Raw genomic sequence first — 16,360 nt, 5'->3', positions numbered from 1 at the left:
TCCTGAGAGCGAGCCATTCTTTCACAAATGTTTGTAGAAACAGTCTGCATGCCCAGGTGCTTGATTTTATACACCTGTGGCCATGGAAGTGATTGAAACACCTGATTTACATTATTTGGATGGGTGAGTGAATACTTTTGGCAATATAGTGTATTTTCATCCGCCAAAGGCGAGTCAGGAAAACAGTTGATCTGGATGATGAAGAAGCTACACCACATCAGTGTGACTCCAGCATCACCTCCACTAAACCGCTAACACTCATTCAGCTCTGTTAGAAACACTAGCTAGGACATCAGCATGTAGAGCTGGAGGTTACAGGGTTTACAGGTCAGGAACCGTCTTTAGTTAGACGTTAGAAAGCATCAGAGCGAGGCTTCTCTGGAAGGACTGGACGTCACAGAAACTCTATAAAATGTCTTTAACATGTTCAAAATGATGGAAAAGCTTTGATTGATCCTCCATCAGAGCCAATCATGATCAGCTCCTTATCAGTCACAGCATCCTTACAGATCATTATTTTATTCCATCTGATAAAAAACAACCATGAGGCTCAAATAGGTTTTAAAAAGTGGCACTTTATTGATTTGGTGCTGTAAAAATACTGCTTATCTAACAGACAGGAAATTAAAAAGTGCATCCTTTCAAAATAAATCAGTCTGGTCTTTAATGGTTAAAAATAAATCTCATTATCATGTCTGTCAGCATAAAAGGGGAAAGTTTAAAATCGAATGAATGCTGACTGATTCTTCTTCTCCTGTCTGAAGGAATGTGAGTGAGGCGTGTCTGAAACACCGCCGCCACCATCACCGCCATCCTTCACAGGAAGCTCATGACCGTCCCCTTCTTTCCCACCTGGTGAGGCTGCAGAGTTTGGAACATGATCACGATCCTGCAAATGAAAACACAACCAATCAAATCGCAGCTGTAGAACTGAAGAACGGCCCACAGACCTGCAGCTCTTAGTGGATCACATCATTTCCTGTGCATTCAACAGCATCTATATCCTGTTTCCTGTTTCATACCTCTGAACCCTATGGTTGATAACACGCTCAGTTCCTTCCCATCTCTTGGACCAGTTTTATAAAATGCAGCCATGTTTGAAACATTTGATTTATGAAACAAGTCCAGCAGTGAGTTGTCTGCATGTGCTGTAACATTTCTAGAACATTACAGGAGAGCTCTCAGGATTCACCCTTGGTAGATTCTATGTGGTAAATTGCATTTTGAAATCCATTTGATATAAACTGGACCTGATTTAAAACGTGCTTGTATGCTTGTTCAGTAATTAGCACTCACAATTAGTGTGTTTCACCTGGTTTGTTAATTGCACATGCAGGTCAATCCAGAGATTTTGAGACTTTATTAAACTTGTAGGAGACTTTTTAAACTCGTAGAAGATTTGTTGAGACTTTCTTAAACTTGTAGGTAACTTTCTTAACCTTCTGGGCACTTTTTAAAATTTTCTTAAACGTGTATGAGATTTTTTGAGACTTTCTTAAACTTGTAGGAGATATTTTTAAACTTGTAGAAGATTTTTTGAGAACTTCATAAATTTGTAGGAAACTTTCTTAACCTTCTAGGTACTTTTTTAAGATTTTCTTAAAAAAATTTTGAGATGTTCTTAAACTTGAAGGAGACTTTCTTGAACTTGTATGAGATTTTTTAGACTTTCTTAAAATTGTATGAGATATTTTTAAACTTGTAGGAGATTTATTGAAACTTTCTTAAACTTGGAGACATTTTTAAACTTGTAGGAGATTTATTGAGACTTTCTTAAACTTGTAGGAGATATTTCTAAACTTGTAGGAGATTTATTGAGACTTTCTTAAACTTGTAGGAGATATTTTTAAACTTGTAGGAGATTTTTTGAGACTTTCCTAAACTAGAAGGAGACTTTCCTAAACTGTAAGAGATTTTTGAGACTTTCTTCAACTTGTAGGAGATTTTTTAAACTTGTGGAAGATTTTTTGAGACTTTCTTAAACTTGTAGATTTATTGAGATGTTCTTAAACTTGTAGGAGGACTTTTTGAAACTTTCTTAAACATTTATGAGATTTTTTTCCATGCATCCATCCATGCATCCATCCATCCATCCATCCACGCTGTTACACACAGCTGCCAGTAGTTTCTCTCATTCTCTGCTCTTTTCCACCCAGTGATCTTCATATTTTTAGATTTCTTCTCTAACTCCTCGTCTTTGCATCAGCCCAGCATGTCTTCATGTTCAGCTGTATAAAATATCTCAGATTATGCTCAGCCATTAATCATTCACAGAAGATTTAATTCAAAGAACTCTGATTATTCAGGGTTAAAGTCTGGCTTTAGTTTAAGATAGGATTCATTATAGATCACCGACCAATCAGAGAGCAGCGTAAAGAGCCTGCAGATAAGGGTCCAGCTCTTTCCATATGCCTGGAGTAAAAATCAGACTATACTAAACCCGGTTTGATATCTCAGCAGTCAAACTGTCAGTCCAAAAGTGGACAGGGAGATTCAGTATTTCAGTGATCATGCAGCCAAACTCCTGCACACGGGCTGAACACCACAAAACTAAGAGGAGTGGTGAGGGATTCTCTCATTCCACCCACGTGTCCAAACATCACCGACGTTTCAGACCGAGCTCATTCTCTTCTGGTTCAAAATAAGACCAAAGATTTAAAAACAGAAAGAAAGAAGTCTGCCCCACACTGGGAGGCTTCTCTGTGGTTACACATGTCTGACGTCTGATTCTTGAGTTACAACACAATTAATGATTAAAATAACAGAAAAACCTCAAAGTTAAAACATTGATAACCGTACCGCAGACACGAACATTTACATGTGATCAGTATTTACTACATCATCAGGATCAGGTCAATAAGGAAAGTGAGGAAAGATGGTAAAAATGTCAAACCACTCATTAAGCTGTAAGAATGCATGTAAATGTTTCAAAATTAACTATTTTATCAAAAATGATAGAAAGTGTATAGAAGAGAAGAATAACCTTAAAACCCTGCTGTTTTTCTGCTAAATCAATGTGATCTTTATCACTCACCTCATATTAAAACAAACAGCCTGACTGATGACTTCATTCAGCTCTGCTTCAATCTCTCAACATGTAGGAAGGTGAACCTCCTTCATTTCAGTTTTTTATTTTTAATGAATGTGCAAAAATGTTTAAATTTCTGTTTTCACTTTGATATGATGGAGCATTGAGTGCAAGAGATTTTTTGAGACTTTCTTAAACTTGTAGGAACCTTTCTTAAGCTTGATGAAAACTTTTTGAGACTTTCTAAAACTTGTAGATTTATTGAGACTTTCTTAAAATTGAAGGACATTTGTTGAGACTTTCTTAAATGGGTAGAAGATTTTTGTGGGCTTTCTTGTACTTGTAGGAGACTCTTGAGACTTTCTTAAGCTTGAAGGAGACTTTTTGAGACTTTCCCTAAATTTGTATGAGGTTTTTTGGGACTTTCCTAAACTTGTATAGGATTTTTTGAGACTTTCTTAAACTTATAGGAGACATTCTTAAACTTGTAAGAGACATTTTAAAACTTTCTCAAACTTGTATGAGATTTTATGAGACTTTCTTAAACTTGTAGGAGATTTTTTGAGACTTTCTGAAACACGTAGGAGATTTTTTAGACTTTCTTGTAATTTTGAGGGGGAAGGGGGACTTTTGTGACTTTCGTTGTAGGAGAATTACTGAAATGTTCTTAAACTTGTAGGAGATTTTTTGAGACTAGTAGTAGACTTTTTTAGACTTTCTTTTACTTGTATGAGATTTACTGAGACCTTCTTAAACTTTCATGAGCTTTTTTTGAGGCCTTCTTAAACTTGTAGGAGGACTTTTTGAGACTTTCTTAAACTTGTTGGAGGACTTTCTTAGACCTCCTTAAACTTGTAGGAAGACTTTTTGAGACCTTCTTAAACTTGTAGGAAGACTTTAGAGACTTTCTTAAACTTGTAGGAGGACTTTTTCAGACTTTCCTAAACTTGTATGAGACTTTCCTAAACTTGTATTAGATTTTTTGAGTCTTTCTTAAACTTGTAGGAGGACTTTTTGAGACTTTCTTAAACTTGCATGCGATTTTTTGAGACTAGACTTGGAGGAGGCTTTTAGACCACCTGTTGCCAGCTCACCTGTCCTCACTCAGACGGAGCTCTTTGGTCAGGAAGTTAAAGAGCTTGGCGCTGTGTTCCTTGTTCTTTTCTGCAGTGTCAGTCACTCCGATCGCAGACACTGTCAGCATCACGCATGGAGTGCAGGAGCCAGACACCATCATGGGACAGTTGGGCATGATCACCACGTTCATCCTCTGCAACACAACCAGACAGCAGATCATTTAAACAGCTGGAAATCATAAAAAGATAAACTCTTTTTTTAAATAACAAATATAAGCATCAGTCAGGTATTTAAACTATTTGAAAAAAATATGAATGCATGATATTAGTATCAGATAAAAGTAATAAAAATTAATGTTAAAAAAATCATAATTATGCTGATCAGATTACAATTATAATGACAAAAACAAGAAAAATGATACTAATAAAAGTAAGAAAAAAATAGTCATCAGATAGTCATAATAATAAAATAACTGAAACAGTAATGATCAGGAATTCAGATTATTATTATAATATTACCATTTTTTATCATGATAATAATAATTACTATTATTATTACAATAAAATAATAACAATTATCATTTTATTATTATTATTGTTGTTGTTGTTGTAAATCAGTATTATTAGATGATAAAAAATATTAATATTAAAAATAACATTACTTCAACTCCAACTACTTCTAATAAAAATCAGATAAAAATAATGGTGATAATAATAGTGGTAGAAGTATTTTTATCATAATTAATTAATTAATTAATCAGAATAATAAACTGTTTAATAGCTTATAAAGTTATTTATGGTTTTATAAATCTGTGGGTTGTTCCCTTCTTTAATTGTCCCTCCTCCCTTCCAGTTGTTTTCTTACCTGTTCAGGTAAATCCCCTGACTGCTCAACAACCTGGACCTGGCCTCAGTCTAAATACCTGACCTGGCAACGTATTTCAAAAATCCTGAACTGGACTCATAGATCTACAACCCTGACCTGGCCTCAAAGCTCTAAAACCCTGACCTTGCCTCAGTGTCTAAAACCCTGACCTGTCTTCATCGTTCTAAACTTGTAGTAGATTTTCTTAAAATTGTAGGAAATTTTTTGAGAAACTTGTAGGTTTTTGGAGGCTTTCTTGTACTTGTAGGAGACTTTTGAGACTTTATTAAGCTTGTAGGAGGACTTTTGAGATGGATAGGGAACTTTTTGAGACTTTCTTAAAGTTGTAGGAGATTTTTGAGACTTTCTTATACTTGTAGGAGACTTTCTTAAAGTTGTAGGAGATTTTTTGAGACTTACCTAAACTTGTAGGAGACTTTCTTTAACTTATAGAAGATTCTTTTTAGACTCTTAAACTTGTATGAGATTTTTGAGAATTTCTTAAACATGTATGAGACTTTCTTAAACTTGTAGGAGGTGTTTGAAACGTTCTAAAACTTGTAGGAGACTTCTCAAACTTGTATAAGATTTTTTGAGACATTCTTAAACCTGCAGGAGATTTTTGGGACTTTCTTAAACTTGGCCTTATTGTTCTAAAACCCTAACCTGGCCTCATTGTTCTAAAACACTGGCCTGGCCTCACTGTTCTAAAACACTGGCCTGGCCTCACAGTACTAAAACCCTGACCTGGCCTCACTGTTCTAAAACACTGGCCTGGCCTCACAGTACTAAAACCCTGACCGGGGCACTTTGTTCTAAAACCCTGACCTGGTCTCACTGTTCTAAAACCCTGACCAGGGCACATTGTTCTAAAACCCTGACCTGGCCACATTGTTCTAAAACCCTGACCTGGCCTCTTTGCTCTAAAACCGTGACCTGGCCTCTTTGTTCTAAAACCCTGACCTGGCCTCTTTGTTCTAAAACCCTGACCTGGCCTCGTTGTTCAAAAACCCTGACCTGGCCTTGTATTTCTAAAACCCTGACCTGGCCTCACTGTTCTAAAACCCTGACCGGGGCACATTGTTCTAAAACCCTGACCTGGCCACATTGTTCTAAAACCCTGACCTGGCCTCTTTGCTCTAAAACCTTGACCTGGCCTCTTTGTTCTAAAACCCTGACCTGGCCTCTTTGTTCTAAAACCCTGACCTGGCCTCGTTGTTCTAAAACCCTGACCTGGCCTCTTTGCTCTAAAACCTTGACCTGGCCTCTTTGTTCTAAAACCCTGACCTGGCCTCTTTGTTCTAAAACCCTGACCTGGCCTCGTTGTTCTAAAACCCTGACCTGGCCTTGTATTTCTAAAACCCTGACCTGGCCTCTTTGTTCTAAAACCCTGACCTGGCCTTGTATTTCTAAAACCCTGACCTTGCCTCTTTGTTCTAAAACCCTGACCTGGCCTTGTATTTCTAAAACCCTGACCTGGCCTCTTTGTTCTAAAACCCTGACCTGGCCTCTTTGTTCTAAAACCCTGACCTGGCCTCGTTGTTCAAAAACCCTGACCTGGCCTTGTATTTCTAAAACCCTGACCTGGCCTCTTTGTTCTAAAACCCTGACCTGGCCTTGTATTTCTAAAACCCTGACCTTGCCTCTTTGTTCTAAAACCCTGACCTGGCCTCTTTGTTCTAAAACCCTGACCTGGCCTCTTTGTTCTAAAACCCTGACCTGGCCTCTTTGTTCTAAAACCCTGACCTGGCCTTGTATTTCTAAAACCCTGACCTGGCCTCTTTGTTCTAAAACCCTGACCTGGCCTCATTGTTCTAAAACCCTGACCTGGCCTCTTTGTTCTAAAACCCTGACCTGGCCTTGTATTTCTAAAACCCTGACCTGGCCTCTTTGTTCTAAAACCCTGACCTGGCCTCATTGTTCTAAAACCCTGACCTGGCCTCTTTGTTCTAAAACCCTGACCTGGCCTTGTATTTCTAAAACCCTGACCTGGCCTCATTGTTCTAAAACCCTGACCTGGCCTTGTATTTCTAAAACCCTGACCTGGCCTCATTGTTCTAAAACCCTGACCTGGCCATGTATTTCTAAAACCCTGACCTGGCCTCATTGTTCTAAAACCCTGACCTGGCCATGTATTTCTAAAACCCTGACCTGGCCTCATTGTTCTAAAACCCTGACCTGGCCATGTATTTCTACAACCCTGACCTGGCCTCTTTGTTCTAAAACCCTGACCTGGCCTCATTGTTCTAAAACCCTGACCTGGCCTCATTGTTCTAAAACCCTGACCTGGCCTCATTGTTCTAAAACCCTGACCTTGCTTCATTGTTCTAAACCCCCCATCCTGGTCTCATTGTTCTAAAACCCTGACCTGGCCTCATTGTTCTAAAACCCTGACCTGGCCTCATTGTTCTAAAACCCTGACCTGGCCTTGTATTTCTAAAACCCTGACCCGCCTAAGCCCTTAAACCCCCCATCCTGGCCTCAGTGCTTTTTGAGAGTGCCGGTCTCAGCGGTTCGAGGCTTTTTGAGTCAGGTCCGATGCGTGGGGCCCCTCAGTGTGGGATTAGTGGATCTTTGTTGCTTTGTTGATGTGGTCCTTTGTGGTCTTTGTCCTGATCCAGGTCTTTGTCTACTCACAATAACCATCCTTTTACTGAGGTGTTCATGTGAATCTTTTAGATGAATCAGGGGTTAGCTGTTGGCCCCGCTGGGCCCCTTAGACCGGGGTCGTACAGTACCAGCAGATCTGAGAATATCTACCAACATTTCCAGAATGTTTGAATCAGAGCTGACTGTTCTGTCGTTGTTCAGCCTTTAACTTTAAATATGAAGACTGGATCTATAGTTTTTAGTTTATCTGAACTACAGCCACATCCCTCTGTACTCCTGCAATTTAGAAGGAACTCTTTTAAAAGTTTAGAATGGGCTGGACTTAAAAAAAACACTTTAATAGTTAAGCATGACTAATTTCAGCAGTATGAGCATGGTAATATATTTTATTTAGTGCTCCAGTCACTCCCCTGCAGGTTTCAGCGCTGTTCAAAAGGCACATAAAGCTTCATTTTACTCTAATTTACCTGCAAAAATTTGCATCCCTGAGAAGAAACGATGTAAATGACACGTTTAACCATCAGGACAACTACATGTATTAGCCTTTATTCTCTTTTAAACTCCCTTATTACAGCCCTTAATATCCCAAATCCAAGATCATCTTCATACGTTTACTTAATTCTATTAATCAATAAGCACATTATCTATTAGTGTATTAATTTTTCAATAAACGTCATCATTTTAGTCTTTACAATCAATGATAAAAGAGTTTCAACACATTTCATATGTACTTAAGTAGATTTATGTTAAATTTGTAGATTAGATTAGTAATGGCATATGGGTTTAAATATGTATTGATTAGACACACTTGAAATTGATTTTCATGTTTTAAAAACAGGGATTGCAGAGTATAAATAACATAATTATTCATAAATATTCAACTTTGGCTTTTTTTCTTGATTCCTTAATGCAATTTTTTTTCTACTAAAAATGAACTAAATAAAAATAGTTGTATTTGTCATTGATTTAACCCCTTAAAGCCTGCTGCATCATATTTAATACTTTTTATGATCAATAAATTACTAAAAATAACTTCTGAATACAATCTGAAAAATGATAAAAATGTACTTAAATGGATTATCAGTTACCAAACACACCTAATGTATCAAATGAGATACAAAAAAACATATATTTAAATTTTATGGAAAATTGGATTTTTTGGATTTCAGTAGAAAGTTCACTAAATCAATTCAGTCCCCAAAAAATATAATTTTAAGGCTATAATTTGTGTTTTCAGGCTTTAAGGGGTTAATAACTGTCGTGATTTTTGCTCAAAGATTCACCGAGATGGAAAAAAATAACATAGATGATCACCAGAATACGGTGATTCTACCCTTTTTAGCTCCACTGATTAACTGTAACTATAATTCTAATTTCAATCATCATAATAAATACATTATTGTACCATTGTTTTCCTTATTTTCAAAATAATGTAACTATCAGGGTGGTAAGGAGCTTCTTATAATCTGCAATAAAGAAATCACTCATTTTCTGCCTCTTTCCTTTCAGCCAATCAGAGAGCAGGGTTCCGGGGGCAGCAGAGAACGCACCAATCAGAGTGCAGCATTGACTCATAGTTGTTTTAACGGTGAAGTTTGATTCATTATTAAATTTTTAATTGATAAAATTTCCTCTGCGCGCGGGACGCAGTTCCATATCTGGGATTGGACCACGCATGTGCAGAAGAAGACCTGAAGGTTATCACAGGTTAACTCACGTCATCAGGTTTCCCCAGAGTGGCGGAGGCGCATGCGCTCAGCTTCTTCACCAAATCTTCGGACAGAGATCCGGTGGGAAGGTTGGTCTTCAGCTCGATGAAAGGCATGTTACCGGGAGAACGGGACACCGTGTACTGAGCAGAGACGCCGCGGCACGGCAATGTATAGGCCACCGGCAACCGGCGTCATCTCCCGATTAGGACTTTCAAAATAAAAGCCACCCGGACACGCCTACAGGAGTACTGCCGTATTTTCTTTGAATAAAAAACACGATGTCTTTCTTTAAGAAATTAGAAGTTATTTTGCAAAATATATATATTATTTGTTTTATCTAATTACGGAAAAAAAGGAAATAAATGCCTTTAAACAAATGATAAAAATATGTATCATAAAAGAATCAAGATGAGATCCTTTAAACATAAATACATCTGCTATATTTATTTACCTAATGCAAAACATTACAATAAAATAACACAATATCTTATCCCATTATCCCTTTAGTAACACTGGAGAAATGGTTTGTTTGGTTTATTTAAAAACAAACATCAAGTTTTAAACATTGTTTTTCAGTCATCTTATGAATTATTTGTATTTGCAAATTTTATTTCTATTACCAGCAAACCATATTTTCTTACGTCTGATGCCACAAAGGCAAACTCACAAAACATTATGAATATTAACTGAACCTCGGCAACAACTTCCTTTATCATGTTTTGAACCCCTTCACGGATATTTTTATAAACTGTATTAGATGGCATCTAATCTTATATAAAAACCTTTTAAAATGTATTGAAGATGTTGATGTGTATCAATCAAAGCCGTTTCAAGGCTCCTGTTTGGAAAATCAACCTTATCTTTTACTGTCACTAAAAAGGAAACGAAAAATAATGTCAAACAAACAGACAGATGTGACCTTTTTTATATTTAAAACCTAAATATGACTCCTAAACCCATTTGTGATTTCTTTTTGGGTCAGTCTTGTCATTGAATGAATTATTCCTCTGGTCATTTTCCCTTTGTAGTTTTATTTTGAAGGCAGGCAGACTTGGGCACTGCGCAGCCTCAGGGACGACTGTGCTCACAGCTGACGCGCCCCCTGCTGGCTCTCTTCGGTCATTATAGAGAGATGAATATGTATGACAAAGGGAGGGACCCGTTGATAATAGAAACGTGACGTCACGGACATTAAACCAAACACCACGTGCAGAGAGATCGTTCCATTCTCTCTTTATCAAAGTCTTTAATCACCGCACATACACAAAAATATCTCAAATACGTCATAACAGAACGGACCAATCACAGCCTGAGGTTCAGTGTTCTCATATCTACAGCATGTTTGTTATTAAAAATGTGTTTCATTATCAATGATTAATATTTAAATAGCAGTTTTATTATCAATAACAGGTCTGTTTCTTTGATGATGAGTCCAGATGTTCTTCAAACCAGAGACGTCACACCTGCAGAGACACAGACAGGTGACATTAAAGAACACTTTAAATGAGTTTAGGTCAAACATTAATACAGCCTCAGAGTCTTATAGATAAAATAATTATATGAACAGTTAAAAAACAAATAGTCAGAGTTAACATGGGGACACAAACATTCACTCTAAAGACAGGATGACATTATCTTCAAAGGTAGAGGATAAAATGTTTAATATGATTGAAAGGCTGATATCGTCTTCAAAGGCAGAGGATGGAATGTTTTATGAGATTAAAAGGATGAAATCATCTTCAAAGGCAGAGGATGGAATTTTTAATAAGAGTGAAAGGCTGACATTGTCTTCAAAGGTAGAGGATGGAATGTTTTATGAGATTTAAAGGATGACATCACCTTCAAAGGCAATGGATGGAATGTTTTATGAGATTGAAGGATAACATCATCTTCAAAGGTAGAGGATGAAATGTTTTATGAGATTAAAGGATGACATCATCTTCAAAGGCAGAAGAAGGAATGTTAAATGAGATTTAAAGGATGCCATCATCTTCAAAGGCAGAGGATGGAATGTTTTGTGAGATTTAAAGGATGACATCACCTTCAAAGGCAATGGATGGAATGTTTTATGAGATTAAAGGATGACATCATCTTCAAAGGTAGAGGATGGAATGTTTTATGAGATTAAAGGATGACATCATCTTCAAAGGCAGAAGAAGGAATGTTTAATAAGACTGAAAGGCTGACATCTTCAAAGGTAGAGGATGGAATGTTTTATGAGATTTAAAGGAGGACATCGCCTTCAAAGGCAATGGATGGAATGTTTTATGAGATTGAAGGATAACTTCATCTTCTAAGGTAGAGGATGGAATGTTTTATAAGATTGAAGGATGACATCATCTTCAAAGGCAGAAGAAGGAATGTTAAATGAGATTTAAAGGATGACATCATCTTCAAAGGCAGAGGATGGAATGTTTAATAAGACTGAAAGGCTGACATTGTCTTCAAAGGCAATGGATGGAATGTTTTATGAGATTAAAGGATGACATCATCTTAAAAGGTAGAGGATGAAATGTTTTATGAGATTAAAGGATGACATCGTTTTCAAAGGCAGAGGATGGAATGTTTAATAAGACTGTGTTGAGAGGCCCTGTGTCTAGATTGGTGGATATTGCATGTGCTGGAGGAAGGTGTGCATTCCTCCTGAACATGAATTAATATTTAAGTGACATAGCCGGATAAATTGATGCTCATTTTGAGTAACCTTAAAATACTTTAGTTATTAATTAAATTACCTTTGATTTTGAATAAAGCACAAGGGGATGTGTAAATTTTGTGTTTCTTTAACTAATATGCATTTCTTTAAGTATCTATCTGAATAGTGTTTTCCCTTTGTTCTTCAGTTGAGCTGCATTTTCTCTCACCTGCTGCAGGTGTGAGATTGATCACACCTGCAGTCAGTGTGGCTGTGATTAGAGCTGTAGGTAACAGAGAATAGAAGGTGTGTGTCACTGCTGAGATGAGGCTATGAGGAGAGCCTTTTCCCCTATGTTGGACTAATTTTTGTTTTGTTTTTCCTCTGCAGGGGACAATTTTTTGAAATATTTGTCATTTTCTTTGATTTATTTTTGGTGGTCGGCAAATTAAAGTTCTCCTCTGCTTATGAATCCTCCACCTGGTTGTAAATTTTTTCTCCCACTCACACTGCCTTCCATCCAAGAGCATGACAGACTGAAAGGCTGACATCGTCTTCAAAGGTAGAGGATGGAATGTTAAATAAGACTGAAAGGCTTACATCAACTTCAAAGGTAGAGGATGGAATGTTTGTGAAGCTGGGGACGTTGGGGGCTTTTCCCTCCATTGTTGCCAAACGGACCACATTTGAAAACGTTTGAAAAGTGGACCTGGTGAGGACTGAGGGTTTCTGGCAGCTCTTACACTTGGCTTTAGGGCTTGAGACACATTTTGAGCTTGATTCTGCAACAGTTGTGGCACATAAGGCCCTGTGATAAATCGTTAGTGTCCTTCATCCCTAAAACGTATGCACATGACTGCATAAGGATGTAAATAAGAGATGTATGTCATTAAATATGCTATTTAGTTGTACTAATCTTAATCCGACCATTCACTGATGCTGTGTTTGCTAACTCTGCCCTCCTACTGCCATCATTTACTCACCATGGGAGTATTTGCATTGTTTGAGCGCCTCGCTGAATCCCTCACACAGACTCAGGTCGTTCTGATTGGTGGCACAGTCCAGGAACTGTTTGACCTCGAAGTGACAGGGGCCGTGTTGGGGCTGGGGGGGTCGGGGGGCCTCCTGTAGAGGAAATGACCAACCATTAACATTAATGTTCTGATATAAGCCTGATTAATATTCATCGTTGTCTCTACACCAAATCACGTAGAGGCCTGTGGCGTTGTGATCACGATACACCTGAGAGGTCGGTTTGGCCCACAGCCAACAGAGTTTCACCTCCAAACAAAAAAACTATAAACTTCATTATTTCATCTCATTGTTTTTGTGTTCTGATCAAAAAAAGGAAGAGGAAAGGATGGAACTCTGGTGATGTAACATTCTTTTTCTAAGTGGGACCTGCTGCAGGTGTTGTGAAAAATAGAATGTTACATCATCTGCCTTCTGTTCTCTGAGCTTCCTTTACTTTCAATCTGAACACAAAAAATAAGATGAAAAAAATAAACTGGTTTACATTTGTCTGTTTTTTAGGGGAAAAAACAGAGAACAAAAAAAAGAAAGAAAAGAAAATAAGAACAAGAGAAAAAAAAAAGCTGAAAACCAAAAACTAGAAAAGAAAAAGAAAACAGAAAAAAGTAAAAGAGAATAAAAAAATGTTACAATATACTATAAATATAAATAAATATATATATACACATATATATATGTATATACATGTAGAGGTTTCAGCGCCTTAGACCTTAACGCCCTCTCACCTGGTACGCCGGTCTGGCTGGCTCTGGGCTGCTGCTGCTGCTACTTCCTCCGCTTAACGCTCCGGTGAGGGCGCCGCCTAACACGTGACCCACAGCTGAGCCCACTGCCACTCCTGCCGCCGTGGTCGCCATCTGAGCCATGAGCCCGGGACCCTGGGACGGGGCTGGGGCTGGGGCAGGGGCCAGAGCGGTGGGGGGAGGGTGAGCGGGGGCCGGAGCATGGGACGGGGCCGGGCTACAAAGAGAAAATTATAATTATTAATTGAAATGGAATAGCTACTTTCTAAAGGACAGAGGTTTAAAGGGACATGACCCTAATTTATTATGACAGATCAATAGTTTTATGGATTTTACATCTCATTTTATTCTTTCTCTGCTCTTAAAGAGAGATATATAAATCCCCACAGTTCATCCATCCATATATATATATATAGAGAGAGAGAGAGAGAGAGAGAGAGATAGATATAGATAGAGAGAGAGTGAGAGAGAGATGACTATATACATTTATTTGAACTGTCCAGATGACATTTGACATGGTCAATTGGAGCATTCAGTTGGGCAGGCTGAGAACTCAAACTACACTGACTTAATTAGACATGTGGCCAGTATTTACAGCTGACATATTGGTTGTAAATGTTCATAAAATACAGATAAACTTAGTACGATCATCTGCTGATACTATAACATCATGCCTACATCACATTTGTAAATCTGTATTTTTGCTCAGCCCTTACTACTCATGAGTATTGTAGTTATTCTGCTGTAAATCTTTATTTTCACACATTTGTTCTCGTTTCTACTCAAACCTGATCTGTTTGTTCATGTCAGTCTCTCTGTTAGAGTCAGATGTTTGCTGAATGTTAAAGCTAATATTGCTGTAGGAAAATGAAGCAGAGAGGGGTGAATAAAGTAAATACCTATACCTGCTGAAGGTGATGTTTCTGTGTTATTAATATTATTCTATTATTATCTGAGTTATAATCAGTTATATCCATAAATACAGGGATTACTCATGATCTCCAAGCTGGTAATGAAGTTTAGGTACAAACTACTGATCACATTAACTCTATCTTTACATAACTACAGCTGATCAGTGCTCTGGTCTGACCTTGGCCGGATGTGACGTCAGCTGGCACGCTCTCGGTGTGTCTGATGACGCAATAACGGCGTAAATAAGTTAAATGTCTGTCAGTAAAGTTATTCTGTCTGCTGTAAACTACACTATATCTGCAAGCAGAGGCAGAGGAGGATCTGCGCATGACCACATTATCACAGTCCCAGTTCTGACTTGCAGCTGTGACATCATCAATATTAAACCAGTCCTCGCGCTGCAAAGAGAAGAAGAAGCTCCCGGGTTTACCTGGACGGAGCTGCGGCTCTGCTGCGGCTTCCTCGGGCCATCGCTGTCCGCTGTTGGTGCTCTGTTTTCGGGGAAAGGGTCTGAGAGAGACTTGGAGTTTCTCAGGTCACAGCTGAGCTGACTGACCGCTGCAAAGCTCACATGTAACGACCTTACCGCTAATATCGCGAGACTTTACGGGGCTACATCTGAAGGACACTTCCGGAAAACTTCCAGACGTTTCTTGACTGTATTTAGGGTAAATCAGAATGGCTCTGGGATAAATAAGGGTGATAACATTCATGAACATGTTTAACCTTTATTTTAAGATGTAAAACACTGAAATAATCCCAATAATCTCTCACTCTTCAGGGTTTTTGTTCAACAATTTAAAAAGCTTTTTCTAAATAGATGTAATACAGGTTTTTTACATGCTGGTTTATGTCTTTTACAATTTTTATTTTTGAAGTAACATTTTTAGAGTTTAAGTCAATGTTTTAACAGAATTTAAAACAAATGGTCGGTGCGCAGAATTGTGAAAATATAATGAAAATATCTGTTTTACTTTAATTTTATTCTTAGTGAGATCTGTGGTCATTTTGGTAACACCCTCAGGTAGTCTTTAGAATAAAGTTTTATATTAAACAATAGAAAAACAATGTTAGATTTTAATAAATAAATGATTCAACACCAAAGCTACTGACATTCAAATTAGCCAACGTTTGTTCATGTTAACCCTTTATCTGCTGATGTAAACAAACATTTTACCTGGTTGATCTGATGTCCTAACAGGAAGTCTGCTGAATACCAGCTAATACCTATTTAAAGGTTTAACAGACTAGAAATGGATGTAAAGTTTATTTTTCTGGCTCAGTCTTCCTCTTTAACAACAGACTCAGAGTTTGTCCTCCCTTCATTGGCCCTGATGGAGGCTGTGTGCTGAAACACAGCGGTTTAATAGAGTTCTTTAAACAAGTGTTGCTGCAGGTTTCTGTCCTCCTGGCAGAGTTACCCGCATCAGCTCTACTGTCCTTCATCCACAGCATTAAAATAAATAAACAAAAGCATTTATTTCATGAGGAAAGGTAGACATCTGTGAAATCTTTCACTTAAATGTGTGTAACATTTTTGAAGAAAATAAAACAACCTGTGGGCGTTAATAAACCTGAGTTATTCCTTACTCTGACACGTTACTTTTATTCTTGTTAAAATGTGTCATGCTAATTTCAAAATAAAAGTCAGACTTTAATTGTGAAATGAAGCATTGCTGTTTTATTTTGGTTGTACCAGCTGACCGTGAAAGTGTACCTGCTCACCTGAGTGTTTTTATCTGTACTG

The 16,360-nt window shown here is 37.8% G+C and overlaps 2 protein-coding genes across 2 annotated transcripts; both read right to left on the bottom strand.

Annotated features, from left to right (window-relative positions):
• Positions 1-555: 555 nt before the first annotated feature.
• Positions 556-9,473, bottom strand: ddt (D-dopachrome tautomerase). The gene is made up of 3 exons (XM_041784995.1): positions 9,297-9,473; positions 4,123-4,298; positions 556-889 (listed from the first exon to the last, which is right to left on the bottom strand). Exons 1-3 carry the CDS (start codon positions 9,402-9,404, stop codon positions 817-819), a joined length of 357 nt encoding a protein of 118 aa, XP_041640929.1. The 5' UTR covers positions 9,405-9,473; the 3' UTR covers positions 556-816.
• Positions 9,474-10,499: 1,026 nt separating this feature from the next.
• On the bottom strand, positions 10,500-15,206 carry chchd10 (coiled-coil-helix-coiled-coil-helix domain containing 10). Its single transcript, XM_041784993.1, has 4 exons — positions 15,044-15,206; positions 13,684-13,918; positions 12,910-13,051; positions 10,500-10,754 (listed from the first exon to the last, which is right to left on the bottom strand). Exons 1-4 carry the CDS (start codon positions 15,082-15,084, stop codon positions 10,735-10,737), a joined length of 438 nt encoding a protein of 145 aa, XP_041640927.1. The 5' UTR covers positions 15,085-15,206; the 3' UTR covers positions 10,500-10,734.
• Positions 15,207-16,360: the final 1,154 nt, after the last annotated feature.

Source organism: Cheilinus undulatus, linkage group 4 (genome assembly GCF_018320785.1).
Source record: "Cheilinus undulatus linkage group 4, ASM1832078v1, whole genome shotgun sequence".
NCBI lineage: Eukaryota > Metazoa > Chordata > Actinopteri > Labriformes > Labridae > Cheilinus > Cheilinus undulatus.
The sequence above is the reverse complement of the archived record's forward strand: the minus strand, read 5'-3'. Positions and strand labels throughout refer to the sequence as shown.